The sequence below is a fragment of the Salvelinus alpinus genome, chromosome 9 (assembly GCF_045679555.1).
Source record: "Salvelinus alpinus chromosome 9, SLU_Salpinus.1, whole genome shotgun sequence".
Classification (NCBI taxonomy): Eukaryota; Metazoa; Chordata; class Actinopteri; order Salmoniformes; family Salmonidae; genus Salvelinus; species Salvelinus alpinus.
The window spans coordinates 8,194,546-8,219,592 of NC_092094.1; the positions used below are offsets into that span (position 1 = coordinate 8,194,546).

The 25,047-nt window shown below is 44.6% G+C and overlaps 1 protein-coding gene across 1 annotated transcript in view; it reads left to right on the top strand.

Moving 5' to 3' along the window:
- LOC139584235 (pleckstrin homology domain-containing family A member 5-like) overlaps nt 1-25,047 on the top strand; it is a gene marked incomplete in the record, with an annotated part of 263,991 nt that overhangs the window by 125,726 nt on the left and 113,218 nt on the right. Inside the window, 1 exon segment of the mRNA XM_071415848.1 lies at nt 18,904-18,987. Within this exon segment, the coding sequence (XP_071271949.1) occupies nt 18,904-18,987 (84 nt within the window).

Genomic DNA, 25,047 nt, shown 5'->3' on the forward strand with positions numbered 1-25,047 from the left:
TCGCTTTCTCTGTCTCTCTCTCTGTCACTCTCTATCGCTTTCTCTGTCTCTCTCTCTCTCTATCGCTTTCTCTGTCTCTCTTTCTCTGTCTCTCTCTATCGCTTTCTCTGTCTCTCTCTCTCTATCGCTTTCTCTCTCTCTGTCTCTCTCTCTGTCTCTGTCTCTCTCTGTGTCTCTCTCTCTGTCTCTCTCTCTGTCTCTCTCTATCTGTCTCTCTCTCTCTCTCTCTCTCTCGCTTTCTCTGTCTCTCTCTCTCTGTCTCTCTCTCTCTCTCTCTCTATCGCTTTCTCTGTCTCTCTCTCTCTGTCTCTCTCTCTCCCTGTCTCTCTCTCTCTGTCTCTCCCTCTCTCTCTGTCTCTCTCTCTCCCTCCCTCTCTCTCTCTCTCTGTCTCTGTCTCTCTCTGTGTCTCTCTCTCTCTCTGTCTCTCTCTCTCTCTCTCTCTCTCTGTCTCTCTCTCTGTCTCTCTCTCTCTCTCTCTCTGTCTCTCTCTATCTCTCTCTCTGTCTCTCTCTCTCTCTCTCTCTCTCTCTCTCTCTCTCTCTCTCTCTCTCTCTCTCTCTCTCCCTCCCTCTCTCTCTCTCTCTGTCTCTGTCTCTCTCTGTGTCTCTCTCAATTCAATTCAATTCAATTCAATTGACTTTATTGACATGGCAAGTTATTATTACTTACATTGTCAAAGTATACATATCGAAAAATTTAAATAAAATATATATGTATATATATACACAAAATATATATATATTTATATATAAATAAATGGTGGGACTAACAGCAATAATAATAGTAGTAGTGGACATGGGATTACCATTAATAACAGCTACAACAACAATATTAATCAGAACAACAATACATTAAAGCAACAGTAGTAGACCAGTGTCAACATGACTGAGAAGACACATGACCTGGTACGAAAGACAAAACAAAACTAAGCTAAATGGGAAATATTATCAACATTACTTTGCATTTTTCACTGGCTGTCCCTCAGGCTGTGGCAGGAGGACACATATTTGGCTGCCAAAACTGCACATTTTGGCTTTTCACCCAATAAATATTTGAATTTTTCTTCATCTTTTATAGTTTCAAATTCTTTGTATTGAATTATAATTTTGGGAAAGAAATATGCTCTTAGGTCTGAGTATTTGTCACAGTGTAGTAGGAAATGCACTTCTGTCTCTACCTCTCCCCTGGAGCAGAGTGAGCACAGCCTGTCCTCTCTGGGCAGCCAGGTTTGTCTGTGACGACCGGTCTCTATAGCCAGACTGTGCTCACTGAGTCTGTACCTAGTCAATGTTTTCCTCAGTTTTCTATCAGTCACAGTGGTCAGATAGTCTGCCACCATGTACTGTCTGTTTAGAGCCAAATAGCATTGAAGTTTACTTTGATTTTTTGTGGTGTCTTTCCAATAGGTTATATATTTTTCTTTTTGTTTTGTGATGATTTGGTTGGGCCAGATTTTCTGAGGGCTGTCCCGAGGCTCTGTGGGGTTGGTTTGGGTTGGTGAACTGAGCCTCAGAACCAGCTGGCTGAGGGGACTCTTCTCTGGTTTCATCTCTTGACATTGTAGAGCTGTGTGATGGAATGTTTTAGGGTTACTTGTTTTTAGATGGTTGTAAAATTTGATGGCTCTTTTTTCTATTCGAATGAGGAGGGGATATTGGCCCAATTCTGCCCTACATGCGTTATTTGGAGTTTTTCTTTGTACTTGCAATACAGTCTTGCAAAACTCTGCATGCAATACTTCAATTGGATGTTTGTCCCATTTAGTAAATTCATTATTAGAGAGTGGACCCCATACCTCACTGCCATATAGAGCAATTGGTTCTATAACTGATTGAAAAATTTTGAGCCAGATTCTAATTGGAATTTCAATTTTGATGTTCCTTTTAATGGCATAGAATGCTCTTCTTGCTTTGTCTCTCAGCTCATTCACAGCCATGTGAAAGCTACCTGTGTTGCTGATATTTAGTCCTAGATATGTGTAGTTTTTGGTGTGTTCTAATAGAACTGTGTCCAAATAGAATTTATATTTGTCATCCTTATTTCCGGACCTTTTTTGGAATATCATTATATTTGTTTTTTTTAGGTTAACGGTCAGAGCCCAAGTCTGACAGAACCTGTGAAGATGATCTAGGTGTTGCTGTAACCCCTCTTTAGTGGGAGACAGCAGCACCAGGTCATCTGCGTACAGCAGACACTTGATTTCAGTGTTGTGTAGGGTGATACCAGGTGCTGTCGATTCTTCTAATGTTTTTGCCAATTCATTCATGTAGATGTTAAATAATGTTGGACTTATTGGGCAGCCCTGTTTCACTCCCCGCCCCTGAGAGAAGAAGTCTGTTTGCTTGTTGCCAATTTTAACCGCACATTTGTTTTTAGTGTACATTGATTTAATAAAATCATATGTTTTCCCTCCAATACCACTTTCTATTAGTTTATAAAAAAGACCTTCGTGCCAAATTGAATCAAATGCTTTCTTGAAATCTACAAAACACGAGTAGATTTTGCCTTTGTTTTGGTTAACTTGTTTATCAATTAGAGTGTGGAGGGTGTAAATGTGGTCTGTTGTACGATAATTTTTTAGAAATCCAATCTGGCTTCTGCTCAGGACGTTGTGTTCGTCAAGGAAATGATGTAGTCTGCTATTTATAATACTGCAGAGAATTTTCCCCAAGTTGCTGTTAACGCATATTCCTCTGTAATTATTTGGGTCAAATTTGTCTCCATTTTTATAGATTGGTGTGATCAGTCCCTGGTTCCAAATATCGGGGAAAATACCTGCAGTGAGGATAATGTTGAAGAGTTTGAGTATAGCCAATTTGAATTTGTGGTCTGTATATTTGATCATTTCATTTAAAATCCCATCAGCACCACAGGCCTTTTTGGGTTGGAGATTGCATATTTTTTCCAATAATTCTTCTTCTGTAATTGGGGTATCCACAGGATTCTGATAGTCTTTGACTGCTAATTCAAGGATTTGTAATTTTTCTTGTATATCTTTTTGTTCTGGGCTCTTTGTTATATTGCTGTAGAGGTTTGCAAAGTGATTTCTCCACATATCCCCATTTTGGATAGCCAACTCCTCATGATGAGGTTTGTTTAATTTATTCCAATTCTCCCAGAAGTGGTTTGATTCTATGGATTCCTCAATTCCATCCAGCTGATTTCTAATGTGCTGTTCCTTTTTTGTTCTTAGGGTGCGTTTGTATTGCTTCAGTGTTTCCCCATATTGAAGGCGTATATTTTTGTTGTCTGGTTCTCTGTGTTTTTGATTAGATATATTTCTCAATGACTTTCTTAGATTTTTGCAATCATTATCAAACCATTTTTCATTATCTGTTATTTTTGGTTTGCTCTTATGCTTCTTTAGATTAGCCAAGGAGGCTAATTTGTCAAATATAAAGTTTATGTTCCTAACGGCCAAATTTACACCTTCATTGCTGAAGGAGAATGTTAAGGCTAAAAAGTTGTCCAGGAGAGATTGTATTTTTTGGCTACTAATTGCTTTTTGGTAGATGTCTGTACTGTTTGCACTCCATCTATAGGCTTGTTTAGTACCATGTAATTTATTGGGCCATGATGCTTCATGGTTGGGTTCTGCTCTTCTCAGATACACTGTGATTTTACTGTGGTCTGAGAGAGGTGTTAGTGGGCTGACTGTGAAGGCTCTGAGAGATTCTGGGTTTAGGTCGGTGAGGAAGTAGTCTACAGTGCTGCTGCCAAGGGATGAGCTGTAGGTGTACCTACCAAAAGAGTCTCCTCTCAGCCTGCCATTGACTATGTACAGACCCAGTGTTCGACAGAGCCTCAGGAGCTGTAATCCATTTTTGTTTTTCACTTTGTCATAGTTGTTTCTGTGGGGGTATGTGGGGAGGGAAAGGTTATTGCTTCCTGTTAGGTGTTTATCCCCATGACTGTTAATAGTGTCTTGTTCTTCTGCTATTCTAGCATTCAGGTCTCCACAGACCAGTACGTTGCCTTGGGCCTGAAAGTGACTAATCTCTCCCTCTAGAATGGAGAAGCTCTCTTCGTTGAAGTAGGGTGACTCTGAGGGGGGAATGTATGTGGCACAGAGGAAGACGTTTTTATCTGTCAAGATAGCCTCCTTGTTGATTTTTAACCAGATAAAGAATTCTCCTGTTTTGATCAATTCGATTGAATTAATTAGTTCAGATTTATACCATATTAGCATTCCCCCTGAGTCTCTGCCCTGTTTGATTCCTTTTAATTTAGTGGATGGTATGATTATCTCCCTATAACCTAGTGGACAGCCAGTGGAAACATCACCTCTGCACCATGTTTCCTGTAGTACTAAAATATCAACATCATCAATTTCTTTCAGGAAGTCTGGGTTTCTGCTCTTTAGCCCAAAAGCAGAGGACTTCAATCCTTGTATATTCCAACATGCAACGTAAAAAGACTTCATAACTTTTTTTTTTTCTCTTTTCTTTACCTTTCAAAATGAGACAAACACTCACAATCCAAGAAGAACCATTAAAATAGGATTTTTCAATTAAAGTAAACTCTTATTTTGCAAATGTGATTTGTTTATCATTTAAGATAGAATTTGTGTCATGCCACTTGGGTGGATGTAGTGTGAGAATGGTGGAGTTCTTGTGCTCATCTTACCATGACCCTCGGCCCATCACATGTGAGCATAGTAGACTCAGCATTTGTTTAATGTCACTCATTTGGTTGGTGGGGGCTGGGCCAGTTGCTCCTCTCACAGCCTGTGCGTAGCTCTGCCTGCTGGGCTGTGGCTCCTCCAGGTGTGGGTCTGCGGTGGGGAGGAGGGGGGTGGTAGGCCTCATCTGGGTGGCTCTGAAGCTGGGCTGGGGTGGTCTGTGCTGCGCTGGCTGTGGTGGGCATTGAGGTTGGTGGTGCTGTGGTCGTGGCTGGGGGGTCCAGGGTGCTGGTCCGGGATGTTGTCTCAGTGATCTCGGCGGGGTGGAGATTGCTCCGCTGTTCCTGGGTGGAGAGGTCGGGCTGCGGTTTAGAGCGACGTCCTTGAGAGTCTTGGCAAGGATGGGGACTGTCTCCCTGTACAGGTGAACATGGTCATAGAGACAGTCCAGATCGAGGGTGGGATGGTGGGCCAGGTGTACATTGGGTCGCAGGGCACAGTCCCGGGATAGGCTGGCATTTATTCTTTGGATTGTGGCAGGGTGGAAGTCCCTCCTCTGTAGAAGGGTTGACACTATGATTCTTGAGTTGGGGAAGATTGCGGAGGCCTTCTCAATCACTCCCCGTAGTGAAGTCGCCACCCTCTCCTGCTGAGCACGCAGGTCGTTGCTTCCGGTATGTATGATTATGTGGCTTGGCGACCCGAGATGGTTCTTATCAAGCAGCTCCATGGCACTTTGCGTTGTTGGGCACCACACCTTTCTCGTTTTGTGTCTAGGGAAAAGTTTCTTCTCCTGAACATACTTCCCATTTGAGTCCATTAACAGGACGATGTCAGCCAGTGTTTCTTCTGGACTGGGGGGGGCAGAGGGGGGGCTGGTGGGTGTTGGAGCTGGGGTGTGGCTGGTCTGTGTGGGTGCCACTGTCAGTGGGAGGCTGTTCTGTGGGTTGGGGAGGAGGGGTGCAGCAGCCAGGGCTGGGGAAGTCTGGCTGGTTGAGCTGGGCTCCTCTGCTGTGTGAGGGCAGGTCATAGGGTGGTGATCTATCTGCTCCTGCAGCCTGTCCTCTGCTCTCTTTCTCTCCTGCAGCTCCTCTCTTAGTGCGGTCAGCTCCTTATTGCTGCTCTGCCTGTCTTTTTGGAGCTCTCTCACCTCCTTTGTTAGATCAGCCAGCTCTCTCTTGAGTCCGTCTCTCTCTTGCTGAACCTCTTTCAGCTGTGTTGCAAGGCTGCTGTCCTGCTCTGTCCTCACCTTGGTTAGGAGCTCCTCTAAGGTGTGGTTGTCTGGTTGCTGTTTGCTCACGCTCTCCCTGAGCAGGACCACCTCCCCCTCCAGTTTGGTGAACTCATCCCTCATGGCAGCCATGGTGGTGAGGAGGGCCTGAGCCTGCTCTGCACTGAGGGGGTCGCTCTCCTCCTGGGGCGTGTCCTCCACTATGGTGGAAAGAGAGGTGCTGGATGTGCCTTTTTGGGTGGGGAGGGTAGGGGTGAGGGTGGAGTTTGTGTTGTGGGAGGGCATGTCACTGGTGGTGTCCTTCTCTCTCTCCGCTCTCTCCTTAATGGTCTGAAAGTCTGTTTCAAACAGCCTGATGTTACCTTGCACCATGACAGTCCCAGTCTTGTAGAGGTTGATTGTTATCATGGTGCTGTCAGGGTCGTCTGTCTCTTTGATTTTCAGCTTCCACCCATTACAGATTCCCTCTTTCTTTATGCATGGGTAGTGAGAGCAGACTGCTGAGCGCCATGCATTTGGCTGGTCAGTGAGGAAGATGAGATTACTCACGTCACCGTTTTTGTAGAGGTCTGCAAAAAGGGTTTCTGGCCTCTTCTCTAGTAGTTTCTGTTTGAAAGCTTTCCTCATTGTGTCATTTTTGACCTTTTTTGGGTAGAGAATGGATTCTGCGCTGAGGGGGAGTGGGGACATGGTGTCTGTGCGCTCTGCTACTACCGCTACTGCTGCGCTGTTCTGCTGCCCCGTTGCCATGGCAACCGATTTGTTCGTCTGCTGTTCGCGCTACTTTAAAAAACCGCAAAAATAGTGAAAAATCCTCACACAAAAGACTGAAGATATGTTTACAGCTAGTCCGTGCTCCTTTTTGTTTTACTCACTCAGTTTGGTCGTTTGATGTAGTTGTATTAACTGACCTTGCTAGTTTTGTTCTAGCTCGTTTCTTATGGCTAGCTTGTTAGTCTGCTGGCTGGGTCTTTGTTGTGTAGCTAGCTAGCTAGACTCAAAACTTCTTAACTTGAGGCGCCAAGTTACTTTTTTTTCTATTCTGAATGTATAGAGTTGTTGTTCATCACTTCTTGTCTGGAATTCTTCTTCGATTAGAGTGTTTATCTCATTCTAAAAACCAAAAAAATCAAATATATCAGGAGCTCATGTTGAGCATGACTCTCTCTCTCTCTCTCGTTCTTTCTCTCATCTCTCTCTCTCTCTCTCTCTCTCTCTCTCTCTCTCTCTCTCTCTCTCTCTCTCTCTCTCTCTCTCTCTCTCTCTCTCTCTCTCTCTCTCTCTCTCTCTCTCTCTCTCAATTCAATTCAATTCAATTCAATTCAATTCAATTCAAGGGGCTTTATTGGCATGGGAAACATGTGTTAACATTGCCAAAGCAAGTGAGGTAGATAATATACAAAAGTCAAATAAACAATAAAAATGAACAGTAAACATTACACATACAGAAGTTTCAAAACAATAAAGACATTACAAATGTCATATTATATATATGCAGTGTTGTAACAATGTACAAATGGTTAAAGCACACAAGTTAAAATAAATAAACATAAATATGGGTTGTATTTACAATGGTGTTTGTTCTTCACTGGTTGCCCTTTTCTTGTGGCAACAGGTCACAAATCTTGCTGCTGTGATGGCACACTGTGGAATTTCACCCAGTAGATATGGGAGTTTATCAAAATTGGATTTGTTTTCGAATTCTTTGTGGATCTGTGTAATCTGAGGGAAATATGTCTCTCTAATATGGTCATACATTGGGCAGGAGGTTAGGAAGTGCAGCTCAGTTTCCACCTCATTTTGTGGGCAGTGAGCACATAGCCTGTCTTCTCTTGAGAGCCATGTCTGCCTACGGCGGCCTTTCTCAATAGCAAGGCTATGCTCACTGAGTCTGTACATAGTCAAAGCTTTCCTTAGGTTTGGGTCAGTCACAGTGGTTAGGTATTCTGCCACTGTATACTCTCTGTTTAGGGCCAAATAGCATTCTAGTTTGCTCTGTTTTTTTGTTAATTCTTTCCAATGTGTCAAGTAATTATCTTTTTGTTTTCTCATGATTTGGTTGGGTCTAATTGTGCTGTTGTCCTGGGGCTCTGTGGGGTCTGTTTGTGTTTGTGAACAGAGCCCCAGGACCAGCTTGCTTAGGGGACTCTTCTCCAGGTTCATCTCTCTGTAGGTGATGGCTTTGTTATGGAAGGTTTGGGAATCGCTTCCTTTTAGGTGGTTGTAGAATTTAACGGCTCTTTTCTGGATTTTGATAATTAGTGGGTATCGGCCTAATTCTGCTCTGCATGCATTATTTGGTGTTCTACGTTGTACACGGAGGATATTTTTGCAGAATTCTGCATGCAGAGTCTCAATTTGGTGTTTGTCCCATTTTGTGAAATCTTGGTTGGTGAGCGGACCCCAGACCTCACAACCATAAAGGGCAATGGGCTCTATGACTGATTCAAGTATTTTTAGCCAGATCCTAATTGGTATGTTGAAATTTATGTTCCTTTTGATGGCATAGAATGCCCTTCTTGCCTTGTCTCTCAGATCGTTCACAGCTCTGTGGAAGCTACCTGTGGTGCTGATGTTTAGGCCGAGGTATGTATAGTTTTTTGTGTGCTCTAGGGCAACGGTGTCTAGATGGAATTTGTGGTCCTGGCGACTGGACCTTTTTTGGAACACCATTATTTTGGTCTTACTGAGATTTACTGTCAGGGCCCAGGTCTGACAGAATCTGTGCAGAAGATCTAGGTGCTGCTGTAGGCCCTCCTTGGTTGGTGACAGAAGCACCAGATCATCAGCAAACAGTAGACATTTGACTTCGGATTCTAGTAGGGTGAGACCGGGTGCTGCAGACTGTTCTAGTGCCCGCGCCAATTCGTTGATATATATGTTGAAGAGGGTGGGGCTTAAGCTGCATCCCTGTCTCACCCCACGACCCTGTGTGAAGAAATGTGTGTGTTTTTTGCCAATTTTAACCGCACACTTGTTGTTTGTGTACATGGATTTTATGATGTCGTATGTTTTACCCCCAACACCACTTTCCATCAATTTGTATAGCAGACCCTCATGCCAAATTGAGTCGAAGGCTTTTTTGAAATCAACAAAGCATGAGAAGACTTTGCCTTTGTTTTGGTTTGTTTGGTTGTCAATTAGGGTGTGTAGGGTGAATACATGGTCTGTTGTACGGTAATTTGGTAAAAAGCCAATTTGACATTTGCTCAGTACATTGTTTTCATTGAGGAAATGTACGAGTCTGCTGTTAATGATAATGCATAGTATTTTCCCAAGGTTACTGTTGACGCATATTCCACGGTAGTTATTGGGGTCAAATTTGTCTCCACTTTTGTGGATTGGGGTGATCAGTCCTTGGTTCCAAATATTGGGGAAGATGCCAGAGCTAAGGACGATGTTAAAGAGTTTTAATATAGCCAATTGGAATTTGTTGTCTGTATATTTGATCATTTCATTAAGGATACCATCAACACCACAGGCCTTTTTGGGTTGGAGGGTTTTTATTTTGTCCTGTAACTCATTCAAGGTAATTGGAGAATCCAGTGGGTTCTGGTAGTCTTTAATAGTTGATTCTAGGATTTGTATTTGATCATGTATATGTTTTTGCTCTTTATTCTTTGTTATAGAGCCAAAAAGATTGGAGAAGTGGTTTACCCATACATCTCCATTTTGGATAGATAATTCTTCGTGTTGTTGTTTGTTTAGTGTTTTCCAATTTTCCCAGAATTGGTTAGAGGTGCTGTTCCTTCTTTTTCCGTAGTGTATTTCTGTATTGTTTTAGTGATTCACCATAGTGAAGGCGTAGACGCGTAGATCTCTCTCTCTCTCTCTCTCTCTCTCTCTCTCTCTCTCTCTCTCTCTCTCTCTCTCTCTCTCTCTCTCTCTCTCTCTCTCTCTCTCTCTCTCTCTCTCTCTCTCTCTCTCTCTCTCTCTCTCTCTCTCTCTCTCTCTCTCTCTCTCTCTCTCTCTCTCTCTCTCTCTCTCTCTCTCAATTCAATTCAATTCAAGGGGCTTTATTGGCATGGGAAACATGTGTTAACATTGCCAAAGCAAGTGAGGTAGATATTATCTCTCTCCGTCTCTCTCTCGTCTCTCGCTCTCTCTCTCCGTCTCTCTCTCGCTCTCTCTCGTCTCTCTCTCTCGTCTCTCTCTCTCTCCCGTCTCTCGTCTCTCTCTCTCTCGTCTCTCTCTCTCTCTCCTCTCTCTCCCGTCTCTCTCTCGTCTCTCTCTCTCTCTCTCTCTCTCTCTCTCTCTCTCTCTCTCTCTCTCTCTCTTAAATAACATGTTTCATAACATACTCTTGTCATGGGATTATTATGGCCTTTAACGCCGGTCTTGTGACTGAATAACACCTGTCTTGTGACTGAATAACGCCTGTCTCGTGACTAGAATAACACCTGTCTTGTGACTAGAATAACACCTGTCTTGTGACTGAATAACACCTGTCTTGTGACTAGAATAATGCCTGTCTTGTGACTGAATAATGTAATGTATGGCTGATTTAGTCACGCACGGCTGGCTGCCTCTACTGTTTGTTGCTAGGACACCATGGTGAGAGCAGTGACCAGGTGATGGTATCCTAACGTAGACTTCCCATAGAATACATACTATACGTGCTAACAACATGCTGTTGGCTACATACTATACGTGCTAACAACATGCTGTTGGCTACATACTATACGTGCTAACAACATACTGTTGGCTACATACTATACGTGCTAACAACATACTGTTGGCTACATACTATACGTGCTAACAACATACTGTTGGCTACATACTATACGTGCTAAAAACATACTGTAGGCTACATACTATACGTGCTAACAACATACTGTAGGCTGCATACTATACGTGCTAACAACATGCTGTAGGCTGCATACTATACGTGCTAACAACATACTGTTGGCTACATACTATACGTGCTAACAACATACTGTTGGCTACATACTATACGTGCTAACAACATACTGTTGGCTACATACTATACGTGCTAAAAACATACTGTAGGCTACATACTATACGTGCTAACAACATACTGTAGGCTACATACTATACGTGCTAAAAACATACTGTAGGCTACATACTATACGTGCTAACAACATACTGTAGGCTGCATACTATACGTGCTAAAAACATACTGTAGGCTACATACTATACGTGCTAAAAACATACTGTAGGCTACATACTATACGTGCTAACAACATACTGTAGGCTGCATACTATACGTGCTAACAACATGCTGTAGGCTGCATACTATACGTGCTAACAACATACTGTTGGCTGCATACTATACGTGCTAACAACATACTGTTGGCTACATACTATACGTGCTAACAACATACTGTTGGCTACATACTATACGTGCTAACAACATACTGTTGGCTACATACTATACGTGCTAACAACATGCTGTTGGCTACATACTATACGTGCTAACAACATACTGTTGGCTACATACTATACGTGCTAACAACATACTGTAGGCTGCATACTATACGTGCTAACAACATGCTGTAGGCTGCATACTATACGTGCTAACAACATACTGTTGGCTACATACTATACATGCTAACAACATACTGTTGGCTACATACTATACGTGCTAACAACATACTGTTGGCTACATACTATACGTGCTAACAACATACTGTTGGCTACATACTATACGTGCTAACAACATACTGTTGGCTACATACTATACGTGCTAACAACATACTGTTGGCTACATACTATACGTGCTAACAACATACTGTTGGCTACATACTATACGTGCTAAAAACATACTGTTGGCTACATACTATACGTGCTAAAAACATACTGTAGGCTGCATACTATACGTGCTAACAACATACTGTAGGCTGCATACTATACGTGCTAACAACATACTGTAGGCTGCATACTATACATGCTAACAACATACTGTAGGCTACATACTATACGTGCTAACAACATACTGTAGGCTACATACTATACGTGCTAACAACATACTGTAGGCTGCATACTATACGTGCTAAAAACATACGGTTGGCTACATACTATACGTGCTAACAACATACTGTTGGCTACATACTATACTTGCTAACAACATACTGTTGGCTACATACTATACGTGCTAAAAACATACTGTTGGCTACATACTATACGTGCTAAAAACATACTGTAGGCTGCATACTATACGTGCTAACAACATACTGTAGGCTGCATACTATACGTGCTAACAACATACTGTAGGCTGCATACTATACGTGCTAACAACATACTGTATGCTGCATACTATACGTGCTAACAACATACTGTAGGCTGCATACTATACGTGCTAACAACATACTGTATGCTGCATACTATACGTGCTAACAACATACTGTAGGCTACATAATATACGTGCTAACAACATACTATAGGCTACATACTATACATGCTAACAACATACTGTAGGCTACATACTATACGTGCTAACAACATACTGTATGCTGCATACTATACGTGCTAACAACATACTGTAGGCTACATAATATACGTGCTAACAACATACTGTAGGCTACATACTATACGTGCTAACAACATACTGTTGGCTACATACTATACGTGGTAACAACATACTGTAGGCTACATACTATACGTGCTAACAACATATTGTAGGCTACGTTTTAAAATATAAAGGCCACCAGTTGTTTTGTCTGTTGTAAAGAGCCTGCTCTCAGGTGGAGGGTAACTTCAGCTGTTCCACTGTTTCCCATACATCAGGCATGGTACAGTGACTGTCCATAGATCAACATTAACCTCATTTCCCCCTGGATGTTTCCCATCTTGTTTTTATGACCAACTGTCTGTCTCTTGTCACGTGGATCTGCTTTGAAATGTTGACAACATTCTCAGAATGGCCTCCAGTCCACCCATTGGTTACAAGAGACTCTGGCCTTCCAGCCATTGGTGCAGGAGCCTCTCTTCCCTTTTTGACGTGTTCTAACGAAACACCACCTCGTAAAAACCAATCGAAACATCTGCTCTGACTTAACATCAGTAGGGCTGAGGATGAGAGGGTTCTGGCTGACCATTCATTATGGAGGCGTGGTCCGGCGGTGTCCTGGAGCCTCATTTATAACCGTTGTGTAAATATCTCATTAAATATCTGCGCGTACCATTTCTAAATTTAATTTGTACAAAATATTGAGATGTAAAACTTGGTGCAGGCCATACAAAACTATCCCGTTTATAAATCAGAAACAAGTCAGAAACTTTTTCTTCTTTTCCTACACATTTTTTGTTGTTGTAACCATTCAATAAAAAAATCAACCCGCGGCTCAATCTAGTAGATGATTCCTGATATAGGGAATAGGGATCCATTTGGGTGGCTGTTAGCCTGCCCTGAGACCGCACAGAATGATCCTCCGTCCAACAATGCCTACAGTAATTACAGACAAGCAGCTAGGGTGAAGGCTGCCCTCCAGGAAGTAACTGAAACTCAAACCTCCCCATTTTTCAAGACTTTTATTCTACATGGAGGTCAGAACTCTGCTCGTGTTTTAAAGTCACTATTCTTTTTGGGGCTATTTGCATCGCTGTGGACTAACTAACGAATCAAATGAGTGGGTTTGCCTAGCCCTAATGTCTACATGATCATAATAGCCCTAATGTCTACATTATCATAATAGCCCTAATGTCTACATTATCATAATAGCCATTAATTTCGACATTATCATAATAGCCCTTAATTCTACATTATCATAATAGCCCTTAATTTCTACATGATCGTAATAGCCCTAATTTCTACATTATCATAATACCCTAATTTCTACATTATCATAATAGCCCTAATTTCTACATTATCATAATAGCCCTCATTTCTACATGATCGTAATAGCCCTAAACTAAAATTGGGGAAAAGTCAGATTACATTTCATGAACCTTTTTATAATTTGATTTGAAATATTTAAATATTCCGTGTTATGTTTAACTCAGGCCTTTTCATTAGATTCAGTCACTCTCTAGAGCAGGGGGTAACTAGATTCAGTCACTCTCTAGAGCAGGGGGTAACTAGATTCAGTCACGCTTTAGAGCAGGGGGTAACTAGATTCAGTCACTCTCTAGAGCAGGGGGTAACTAGATTCAGTCACTCTCTAGAGCAGGGGGTAACTAGATTCAGTCACTCTCTAGAGCAGGGGGTAACTAGATTCAGTCACGCTCTAGAGCAGGGGGTAACTAGATTCAGTCACTCTCTAGAGCAGGGGGTAACTAGATTCAGTCACTCTCTAGAGCAGGGGGTAACTAGATTCAGTCACTCTAGAGCAGGGGGTGACTAGATTCAGTCACTCTCTAGAGCAGGGGGTAACTAGATTCAGTCACTCTCTAGAGCAGGGGGTAACTAGATTCAGTCACTCTCTAGAGCAGGGGGTAACTAGATTCAGTCACTCTCTAGAGCAGGGGGTAACTAGATTCAGTCACTCTCTAGAGCAGGGGGTAACTAGATTCAGTCAATCTCTAGAGCAAGGGGTAACTAGATTCAGTCACTCTCTAGAGCAAGGGGTAACTAGATTCAGTCACTCTCTAGAGCAGGGGGTAACTAGATTCAGTCACTCTCTAGAGCAGGGGGTAACTAGATTCAGTCACTCTCTAGAGCAGGAGGTAACTAAATTCAGTCACTCTCTAGAGCAGGGGGTAACTAGATTCAGTTACTCTCTAGAGCAGGGGGTAACTAGATTCAGTCACTCTCTAGAGCAGGGGGTAACTAGATTCAGTCACTCTCTAGAGCAGGGGGTAACTAGATTCAGTCACTCTCTAGAGCAGGAGGTAACCATATTCAGTCACTCTCTAGAGCAGGAGGTAACTAGATGCAGTCACTCTCTAGAGCAGGAGGTAACTAGATTCAGTCACTCTCTAGAGCAGGAGGTAACTAGATTCAGTCACTCTCTAGAGCAGGAGGTAACTAGATGCAGTCACTCTCTAGAGCAGGAGGTAACTAAATTCAGTCACTCTTTAGAGCAGGGGGTAACTAGATTCAGTCACTCTCTAGAGCAGGGGGTAACTAGATTCAGTCACTCTCTAGAGCAGGGGGTAACTAGATTCAGTCACTATAGAGCAGGGGGTAACTAGATTCAGTCACTCTAGAGCAGGGGGTAACTAGATTCAGTCACTCTCTAGAGCAGGGGGTAACTAGATTCAGTCACTCTCTAGAGCAGGGGGTAACTAGATTCAGTCACTCTCTAGAGCAGGGGGTAACTAGATTCAGTCACGCTCTAGAGCAGGGGGTAACTAGATTCAGTCACTCTCTAGAGCAGGGGGTAACTAGATTCAGTCACTCTAGAGCAGGGGGTAACTAGATTCAGTCACTCTCTAGAGCAGGGGGTAACTAGATTGTCACTCTCTAGAGCAGGGGGTAACTAGATTCAGTCACTCTCTAGAGCAGGGGGTGACTAGATTCAGTCACTCTCTAGAGCAGGGGGTAACTAGATTCAGTCACTCTCTAGAGCAGGGGGTAACTAGATTCAGTCACTCTCTAGAGCAGGGGGTGACTAGATTCAGTCACTCTCTAGAGCAGGGGGTAACTAGATTCAGTCACTCTCTAGAGCAGGGGGTGACTAGATTCAGTCGCTGTGTCTCTGTAATGACTTATTTTAGATTAATCCTGTTTCCTGCCTGTGCTCCTTTCTTCTCCTGTCCATTCCTTTTCCCTCCTCTGCCTGCACGGTGTGATGCTTTTCCCCTACAATGTCCTGGTGGTGCACTAATCATATGGAAGGGACTACTATAGAAATATAATTACTAGAACGGACATCCCAGTTCATGGTACTTGAGCAATTATATTTCTATGGGGACTCCTCTGTAGAGAAGCTGGGCTGTAATTGGACAGTAAGCAGCAAGGCAGAGTGGGAGGGAAGGAGGGAACCTGCTTGTCCGTGTGATCAGGGCATGACTGGATGACTGGAGCTGGGCAGGGGAGGAGAGATAGGGGAGGAGAGGCAGTGCAGTGGAGGAGAGGCAGGGGAGGAGAGATGGGGATAGGGGAGGGGAGGAGAGATAGGGGAGGGGAGGCAGGGGAGGAGAGATAGGGCAGGGGAGGAGAGGCAGGGGAGGAGAGGCAGGGCAGGGGAGGAGAGGCAGGGCAGGGGAGTGGAGGAGAGGCAGGGGAGTGGAGGAGAGGCAGTGCAGGGGAGGAGAGAGAGGGGAGGAGAGGCAGGGCAGGGGAGGAGAGGCAGGGGAGGAGAGGAGAGGCAGGGGAGGAGAGGAGAGGCAGGGGAGGGGAGGAGAGGCAGGGCAGGGGAGGAGAGATAGGGCAGGGAAGGAGAGGCAGGGCAGGGCAGTGGAGGAGAGGCAGGGCAGTGGAGGAGAGGCAGGGCAGTGGAGGAGAGGCAGGGCAGTGAAGGAGAGGCAGGGCAGTGGAGGAGAGGCAGGGCAGTGGAGGATAGGCAGGGCAGGGGAGGAGAGGCAGGGCAGTGGAGGAGAGGCAGGGCAGTGGAGGAGAGGCAGGGCAGTGGAGGAGAGGCAGGGCAGTGGAGGAGAGGCAGGGCAGTGGAGGAGAGGCAGGGCAGTGGAGAAGAGGCAGGGCAGTGGAGGAGAGGCAGGGCAGTGGAGGAGAGGCAGGGCAGTGGAGGAGAGGCAGGGCAGTGGAGGAGAGGCAGTGCAGTGGAGGAGAGGCAGTGCAGGGGAGGAGAGATAGGGCAGGGGAGGAGAGGCAGTGGAGGAGAGGCAGGGCAGTGGAGGAGAGGCAGGGCAGTGGAGGAGAGGCAGTGCAGTGGAGGAGAGGCAGTGCAGGGGAGGAGAGGCAGTGCAGGGGAGGAGAGATAGGGCAGGGGAGGAGAGGCAGGGGAGGAGAGGCAGGGGAGGAGAGATAGGGGAGGAGAGATAGGGCAGGGGAGATAGGGGAGGAGAGCAGTGCAGGGGAGGAGAGGAGAGAGGGCAGGGGAGGAGAGGAGAGATAGGGGAGGAGAGCAGTGCAGGGGAGGAGAGGCAGGGGAGGAGAGGAGAGGAGAGATAGGAGAGGAGAGATAGGGGAGGAGAGCAGTGCAGGGGAGGAGAGATAGGGGAGGAGAGGAGAGATAGGGCAGGGGAGGAGAGGAGAGATAGGGGAGGAGAGGAGAGAGGGCAAGGGAGGAGAGGAGAGATAGGGGAGGAGAGCAGTGCAGGGGTGGAGAGGCAGGGGAGGAGAGGAGAGGAGAGATAGGGGAGGAGAGGAGAGATAGGGGAGGAGAGCAGTGCAGGGGAGGAGAGATAGGGGAGGAGAGGAGAGATAGGGCAGGGGAGGAGAGATAGGGGAGGAGAGGCAGTGCAGTGGAGGAGAGATAGGGCAGGGGAGGAGAGGCAGTGCAGGGGAGGAGAGCAGTGCAGGGGAGGAGAGCAGGGCAGGGGAGGAGAGCAGTGCAGGAGAGGAGAGATAGGGGAGGAGAGGAGAGATAGGGGAGGAGAGGAGAGATATGGGGAGGAGAGATAGGGGAGGAGAGGTAGGGGATATAGGGGAGGAGAGGAGAGATAGGGCAGGGGAGGAGAGGCAGGAGAGATAGGGGAGGAGAGGCAGTGCAGGGGAGGAGAGATAGGGGAGGAGAGATAGGGGAGGAGAGGCAGTGCAGGGGAGGAGAGGCAGGGCAGTGGAGGAGAGATAGGGGAGGAGAGGCAGGGCAGGGGAGGAGAGGCAGGGCAGGGGAGGAGAGGCAGGGCAGTGGAGGAGAGATAGGGGAGGAGAGATAGGAAGGCTGCAGGAGTCTAGAGACGGGTCAGACTGAGCTCCTCACAAGTTCACCCACTCATAGAGAACTTCCTGCGTGACAGCGTAGGCTATACACGGAATAGTTTTAGCGCACGAAACTAGCCTATATAGGAGGATGATAACTGCAGTGAACTGGTGTCTACCGGGAGTATAGTAACTGCAGTGAACTGGTGTCTACCGGGAGTATAGTAACTGCAGTGAACTGGTGTCTACCGGGAGTATAGTAACTGCAGTGAACTGGTGTCTACCGGGAGTATAGTATCTGCAGTGAACTGGTGTCTTCATGCATGGCTGGTGAAGGAGGATCAGAATGTTGAAGTTCACTACGACACACATCTCCAGGTTTTCAATGCATGTGTTCACTACTTCTCTGCTCGGGGCTGCTGAGTTGTCAGAGACAGGAGAGGGGTTAGTAGTGTGTGGACTAGGGTCCAGTGAGTCAGTGGTAGGACATTTTCTTTCAAGGTAGTAAGAAGAGGGTTTGCATTTCTCCTGTGAAGCGATCCGTTGCAACGTCCTGTGTTTATGCACTTCTTCTGTAGTCTAGTTTACGCAGACAACCTAATGTGTTTACAAGAGTGTGTCTTCGTCTGTTTTCTGTTCGGTTTTTGTATGTTTTATAACTCCAGACGGTTTATGGTTAAATAACACAGGCTTTACTGTTATTTTATATTTTACTGTGATGGTGTGTGTGTGCCAGTGCATGCGTGTGTGTGGGTGCCATTGTGCCGCAGAGTGGATCTTTCACCACACTGATACATTCCCTGACTAGCACAGCACAGTGTGATCAGGTTGCCCCATAAAATGACTGTCTGCACTGTCCTGAATCTCAAGCTCTCGACTCCCATTTCATACCCTAACCTCGTGTTAAAGGGTCAGAATGTGACCTGGGCTCAACTCTCCTTGCAAAATCAGTGTAAGGGTTAAAGCAGTCCTAACCTCGTTCTCAACCGTGCACATATTCCCCACCAAAAAATAATGTCCTGTCTTCCGCTTTTGGGAGGCTGTGGGGATGTAGGGATTGAGGGACTGAGGGATAGGGATTTCACGGTCACTTGCAAGTCTATTCATCCACTCTTTAGGGGTCCTCGGCTAGAGAGATGACAGAGGAGGGATAGAGAGAGAGATGACAGGTGGACATATTGGTTATTGACGGGTCTAAAGAGGCTATTCTGTTCTAACATTTTCTCTCTCCCTCTCTTTTCCTCTCTCTCTCCCTATCTTTTCCCCTCTCTCTCCCTCTCTTTTCCTCTCTCTCTCCCTCTTTTCTTATCTCTCTTTTCCTCTCTCTCTCACTCTCTTTTCTTCTCTCTCTCTCTCTCTCTCTCTTTTCCTCTCTCTCTCTCCAGCCACAATGAGCGGAAGGTGACCTGCAAGCATCCTGTCTCGGGCTGTCCCTCACAAGACAACTGCATCTTTGTCGTCAACGAACAGTGAGTCTCTTCATTTTGCTGTTCAGAATGCCATTAGACAGCATTTCTGAGCTGTGCAGTCAGATCGTCGTAGGAACTCTAGGACGTTCCTCTTTCCACGCACTCAGTATTAGTTATGGCGACCCAACATTTCCCTATTTACAAGTTTCCCTTTCATGAGTTGAATGATTCTTCTGTTTCTCTCCTCATTGTCCCATCATTGGGACTTTAACAGAAAAATGGTTTCAAATGAACAGTCTTTCCTCTGATGAGATTACAAGGGTCATCAATATCAGTCATCTGTAATGGTTGGAGTATGTATAAAATGTGCCTGACGTTTTCTTCCCAATATTGGTGCATAGGTTAGTTATAAACATGTTTACAATGGCTGTGGGTAGATGAGGTTCTGAAAAGAAAAGACATTGTGACCGAGGAAGCATCTGCAGGTCTGCTGATTCCCTGATGCGTGGTGCATTGTGCTGCACTTGAGAATCAATCCTCCTCGTTCTTCTTCTACCCATCAGATACGGAGAGAGGGTTCGAGTTTGAGCTCTTTTCCGTTCTGTTCTTCTCAACCACAGCCACTCACCTCTCACCTTCTTTGGCGTGAGTTTAAGCCCTTTCACTCTCAGTTGCATAACCGACTGAAGAGAGAGAGCGGTACGCCAAAATCGACCCCTAAACCCTGCCCCCCTAGGCACTCTTGTAGATCTGAAATGATTTGATAGGTGTAAATCAGTATGACTCCACCCAGCCGTTCAGAAAGAGAGGTGCTATATTGCTTGAACCTATCTAATCCTTTCGGAGCACTGGGCCCCCTTCATAGCTCACCATACCTGCCAGCTAAGCTCAGCACTGGCCCCCTGATAGATGTCTCTCCTAGAACATGTTGACAAGCCAGTTCTCGGGGAACACCTGTCATTCCATATATCTGCTCTATTCCAACACAAGCCCAATCCAGTTCAACAACCCTTTCAAGCCCCTGATGACTGGGTAGAGAAACACTGTCCTATAGCATGTTCACTTTCACATCCCCCCACAAGCAGCTGTTTGAAGTAGAGGAAGATTCATACTACCTTGATATAGACTCCTGTGCTATTTCAACCTCACCTGACAGAAGGTGTCTTAAATCAAGTTTCAGTCTCCTTCTGAATTCTGGACATTCTTGTTGCAACTGTTCAAACTAGTTGTAGTTCTTTGAGTTCATGCTCAGACTAGTTGTAGTTCTTTACGTTCATGTTCAAACTAGTTGTAGTTCTTTGAGTTCATGTTCAAACTAGTTGTAGTTCTTTGAGTTCATGTTCAAACTAGTTGTAGTTCTTTGAGTTCATGATCAAACTAGTTGTAGTTCTTTGAGTTCATGATCAAACTAGTTGTAGTTCTTTGAGTTAATGTTCAAACTAGTTGTAGTTCTTTGAGTTCATGATCAAACTAGTTGTAGTTCTTTGAGTTAATGTTCAAACTAGTTGTAGTTCTTTGAGTTCATGATCAAACTAGTTGTAGTTCTTTGAGTTCATGTTCAAACTAGTTGTAGTTCTTTGAGTTCATGATCAACCTAGTTGTAGTTCTTTGAGTTAATGTTCAAACTAGTTGTAGTTCTTTGAGTTCATGATCAAACTAGTTGTAGTTCTTTGAGTTAATGTTCAAACTAGTTGTAGTTCTTTGAGTTCATGATCAAACTAGTTGTAGTTCTTTGAGTTAATGTTCAAACTAGTTGTAGTTCTTTGAGTTAATGTTCAAACTAGTTGTAGTTCTTTGAGTTCATGATCAAACTAGTTGTAGTTCTTTGAGTTAATGTTCAAACTAGTTGTAGTTCTTTGAGTTCATGATCAAACTAGTTGTAGTTCTTTGTGTTCATGATCAAACTAGTTGTAGTTCTTTGAGTTCATGATCAAACTAGTTGTAGTTCTTTGAGTTCATATTCAAACCAATGCCATTACAGATGTGGAAAAATCCTACCTTTTTCCCGAAAGAAAATACAATTCACTCTTAACTATCGAACTGCCAGGGCCACAGTCCAATATTCATAGTGATATTACTTTTAATTTCTCTGTCTACCACCATGAGTGGAGAGAACAACAACTAGAGGCATTATGTGGTCTGCTTGTGATTTCTACCAGGGGTTGGAACCAGTTCAGGGAACCGAAAACCTGAAAATAACATTTTTCAAGGAACAGAATCAGAATTAGGAACGAAAGTGATCTATATATAAAAGAACAACTGTTATTTTAAAAGCATGCGAACCGGTTAATAACTTTATTTTACTTTTCGGGCATTTTTCCCCCCAGTCCTACAATACAACACAACAAAGTGCCTATGCAAAGCCCTCCCTCTGTCAATCAGAAACTTCTCCTAGTGTCTGCCTGCCAGCTGAAAATCATGTAGGCTACATGCCCTTCTGAAGCATAGCTGTAGCGTACTGACATTACCAGTGTGATTCAGAAGATGAGGAGAGAGATTTTTAATGAGAGAAGAAGCAATTCACTTTTTCCATGCTACTTAGGGATAGTATAGTTACCACATTTCACATTGGATTTATTAACTACAAAAAGATGAGACATGTTTTTAATTCTGGTGCTGCTCTGCACACACAAGCTTGTTAGCTAACTAGCTTCTCTGGTCCAACGTTAAGCCAATTCTGAAGTTCAAAGACATTTAAAGTTCCTCCGTTGAAGCCTCTCCTCAGTTGGTATAAATCTGTGGGCCCAATTCAGATAATGCATGTTGTCAGAAGATGCCCGGCACTTTAAGCCAAGCTTCCTCGAGCATCCGCTCGAGACTGGTCTTTCCATCACGCAGCGTAAACAACTCACCGAACTATAGCACTGAGCTACAGCACTGAGCTACAGCACTGAGCTACAGCACTGAGCTACAACACAGAGCTACAGCACTGAGCTACAACACAGAGCTACAGCACTGAGCTACAGCACTGAGCTACAGCACTGAGCTACAACACTGAGCTACAGCACTGAGCTACAACACTGAGCTACAACACTGAGCTACAGCACTGAGCTACAACACAGAGCTACAACACTGAGCTACAGCACTGAGCTACAACACTGAGCTACAACACTGAGCTACAGCACTGAGAGCTACAGCACTGAGCTACAACACTGAGCTACAGCACTGAGCTACAGCACTGAGCTACAGCACTGAGCTACAACACTGAGCTACAGCACTGAGCTACAGCACTGAGCTACAACACTGAGCTACAGCACTGAGCTACAACACTGAGCTACAGCACTGAGCTACAACACTGAGCTACAACACTGAGCTACAGCACTGAGCTACAACACAGAGCTACAGCACTGAGCTACAGCACTGAGCTACAACACTGAGCTACAGCACTGAGCTACAGCACTGAGCTACAGCACTGAGCTACAGCACTGAGCTACAACACAGAGCTACAACACAGAGCTACAACACTGAGCTACAGCACTGAGCTACAACACTGAGCTACAGCACTGAGCTACAGCACTGAGCTACAACACTGAGCTACAGCACTGAGCTACAGCACTGAGCTACAACACTGAGCTACAGCACTGAGCTACAACACTGAGCTACAACACAGAGCTACAACACTGAGCTACAACACTGAGCTACAACACTGAGCTACAGCACTGAGCTACAGCACTGAGCTACAACACTGAGCTACAGCACTGAGCTACAGCACTGAGCTACAGCACTGAGCTACAACACAGAGCTACAACACTGAGCTACAACACAGAGCTACAACACTGAGCTACAGCACTGAGCTACAGCACTGAGCTACAACACTGAGCTACAGCACTGAGCTACAACACTGAGCTACAGCACTGAGCTACAGCACTGAGCTACAGCACTGAGCTACAACACAGAGCTACAGCACTGAGCTACAGCACTGAGCTACAGCACTGAGCTACAACACTGAGCTACAGCACTGAGCTACAACACTGAGCTACAACACTGAGCTACAGCACTGAGCTACAACACTGAGCTACAGCACTGAGCTACAGCACTGAGCTACAACACTGAGCTACAGCACTGAGCTACAACACTGAGCTACAGCACTGAGAGCTACAACACTGAGCTACAACACTGAGAGCTACAGCACTGAGCTACAACACTGAGCTACAGCACTGAGCTACAGCACTGAGCTACAACACTGAGCTACAGCACTGAGCTACAGCACTGAGCTACAGCACTGAGCTACAGCACTGAGCTACAGCACTGAGCTACAACACTGAGCTACAGCACTGAGCTACAACACTGAGCTACAACACAGAGCTACAACACTGAGCTACAACACTGAGCTACAACACTGAGCTACAACACTGAGCTACAACACTGAGCTACAGCACTGAGCTACAACACTGAGCTACAGCACTGAGCTACAGCACTGAGCTACAACACTGAGCTACAGCACTGAGCTACAACACAGAGCTACAACACAGAGCTACAGCACTGAGCTACAGCACTGAGCTACAACACTGAGCTACAACACTGAGCTACAACACTGAGCTACAGCACTGAGCTACAACACTGAGCTACAACACTGAGCTACAACACTGAGCTACAACTCTGAGCTACAGCACTGAGCTACAGCACTGAGCTACAACACTGAGCTACAACACTGAGCTACAACACTGAGCTACAACACTGAGCTACAGCACTGAGCTACAGCACTGAGCTACAGCACTGAGCTATAGCACGGAGCTACAACACTGAGCTATAGCTAGCCCCCTCCATAGCGAGCTGCTCTATCCGTGCTGCCTGATTGGTGAAGTAATTTAATGTTGAACTAAATGTAAAAGAAACATAATTTCAGAGGTTTAAAAACCCCCAGAAAGGATCGATATAAATTTGTACTTTTTTGGAGGTTGGAACCATGTTCATAACTTTATTTTGCTGGTCGGAACAGTGGAACGGAACTAAAGAAAATAATGGTTCCGTTCAGAACGAAACTATAATGTTGGTTCCAACCCCTGGTTTCTATGTGTGTTAAGGTATGAAATAGCGAGTCCAACTGTCGCACGCCCAACTGTTGCCGAGGACTGTCGTTGCCCATCTCTGCTCTAGGCAATCTCTTATAGACTTAACAGTATCGCCGTTGATTAAACATTTTTCCCCTTGTGTTTTGTAGCTTGAATTGTGGAAAAGTGGTTCGCCCAATGTTTAGAAGGTAATGTAACGCTAGGTTCAAATGGATGCTTATTGTGTTACTCTAAAGTAACTGTTATGTAAAAGCACTTTTGTGTAAAGCACTGTTACACTCCTCTGTTTATGTTGTTCTGTGTTGTTTGACTATCTGTTAACTGTTTTGCCTGACGTCCTGCTAGTACTGTACAGTGTATGTTGTTGTTTGGAGTCTGGACCATATGATGTGTTCAAACAAAACTACTAACAGACAAGATCCTATCTAGGCCTGGGAAGTGCTAGGGACCTCACCGTTCTATATTATCACGATACGAAGTTCCCGATACCAATATGGATTGCGATTCGATACTGTGATTTATTTTTTATTGCGAATCGATTTTTCCAAAACATATTGCTCACAATCTGTTTGCTGTAGAGGGACAAGAGAGAGCCATAATGAAAAGGAGAAAACTTATTGTGGACATTTTGCTGATATCGTTTATTACAATAAATAACCTATAGGGCCCTATGAGAGAAAGGTGAAGTTGAAAATGAAATAGTTTTGCTAATATGGGTGATTGTTGATGGGACAACTTCTTCAAGAAGTAGTAGTAGGTTTCAGGGTCATAAGTAACAGTTGTTGTGTTGCAAATGAATGTTATAAATGTATCGTTCAATGTATCGTTATTGTGATAATTCAGTCAATTTATCGTGATATGGATTTTTGCCCCTATCGCCCCCGCTCTAATGCCCACACAGGTCCCCGATATTAAAAGCCAATGGGAAATTGTCCAACATAGGGCACGGTTATTCCGGACGTTGGTACTCGATTACTTGGGAGAGTATTCATTTTTGAGAATCAAAAATATTTGGCCTATGTCTAAAATGTAATAATCTATGTGACATTGCTACATAGCCTACAAGGATTGAGCATTACATTCTAAATGTTTTTATGACATCACGCGT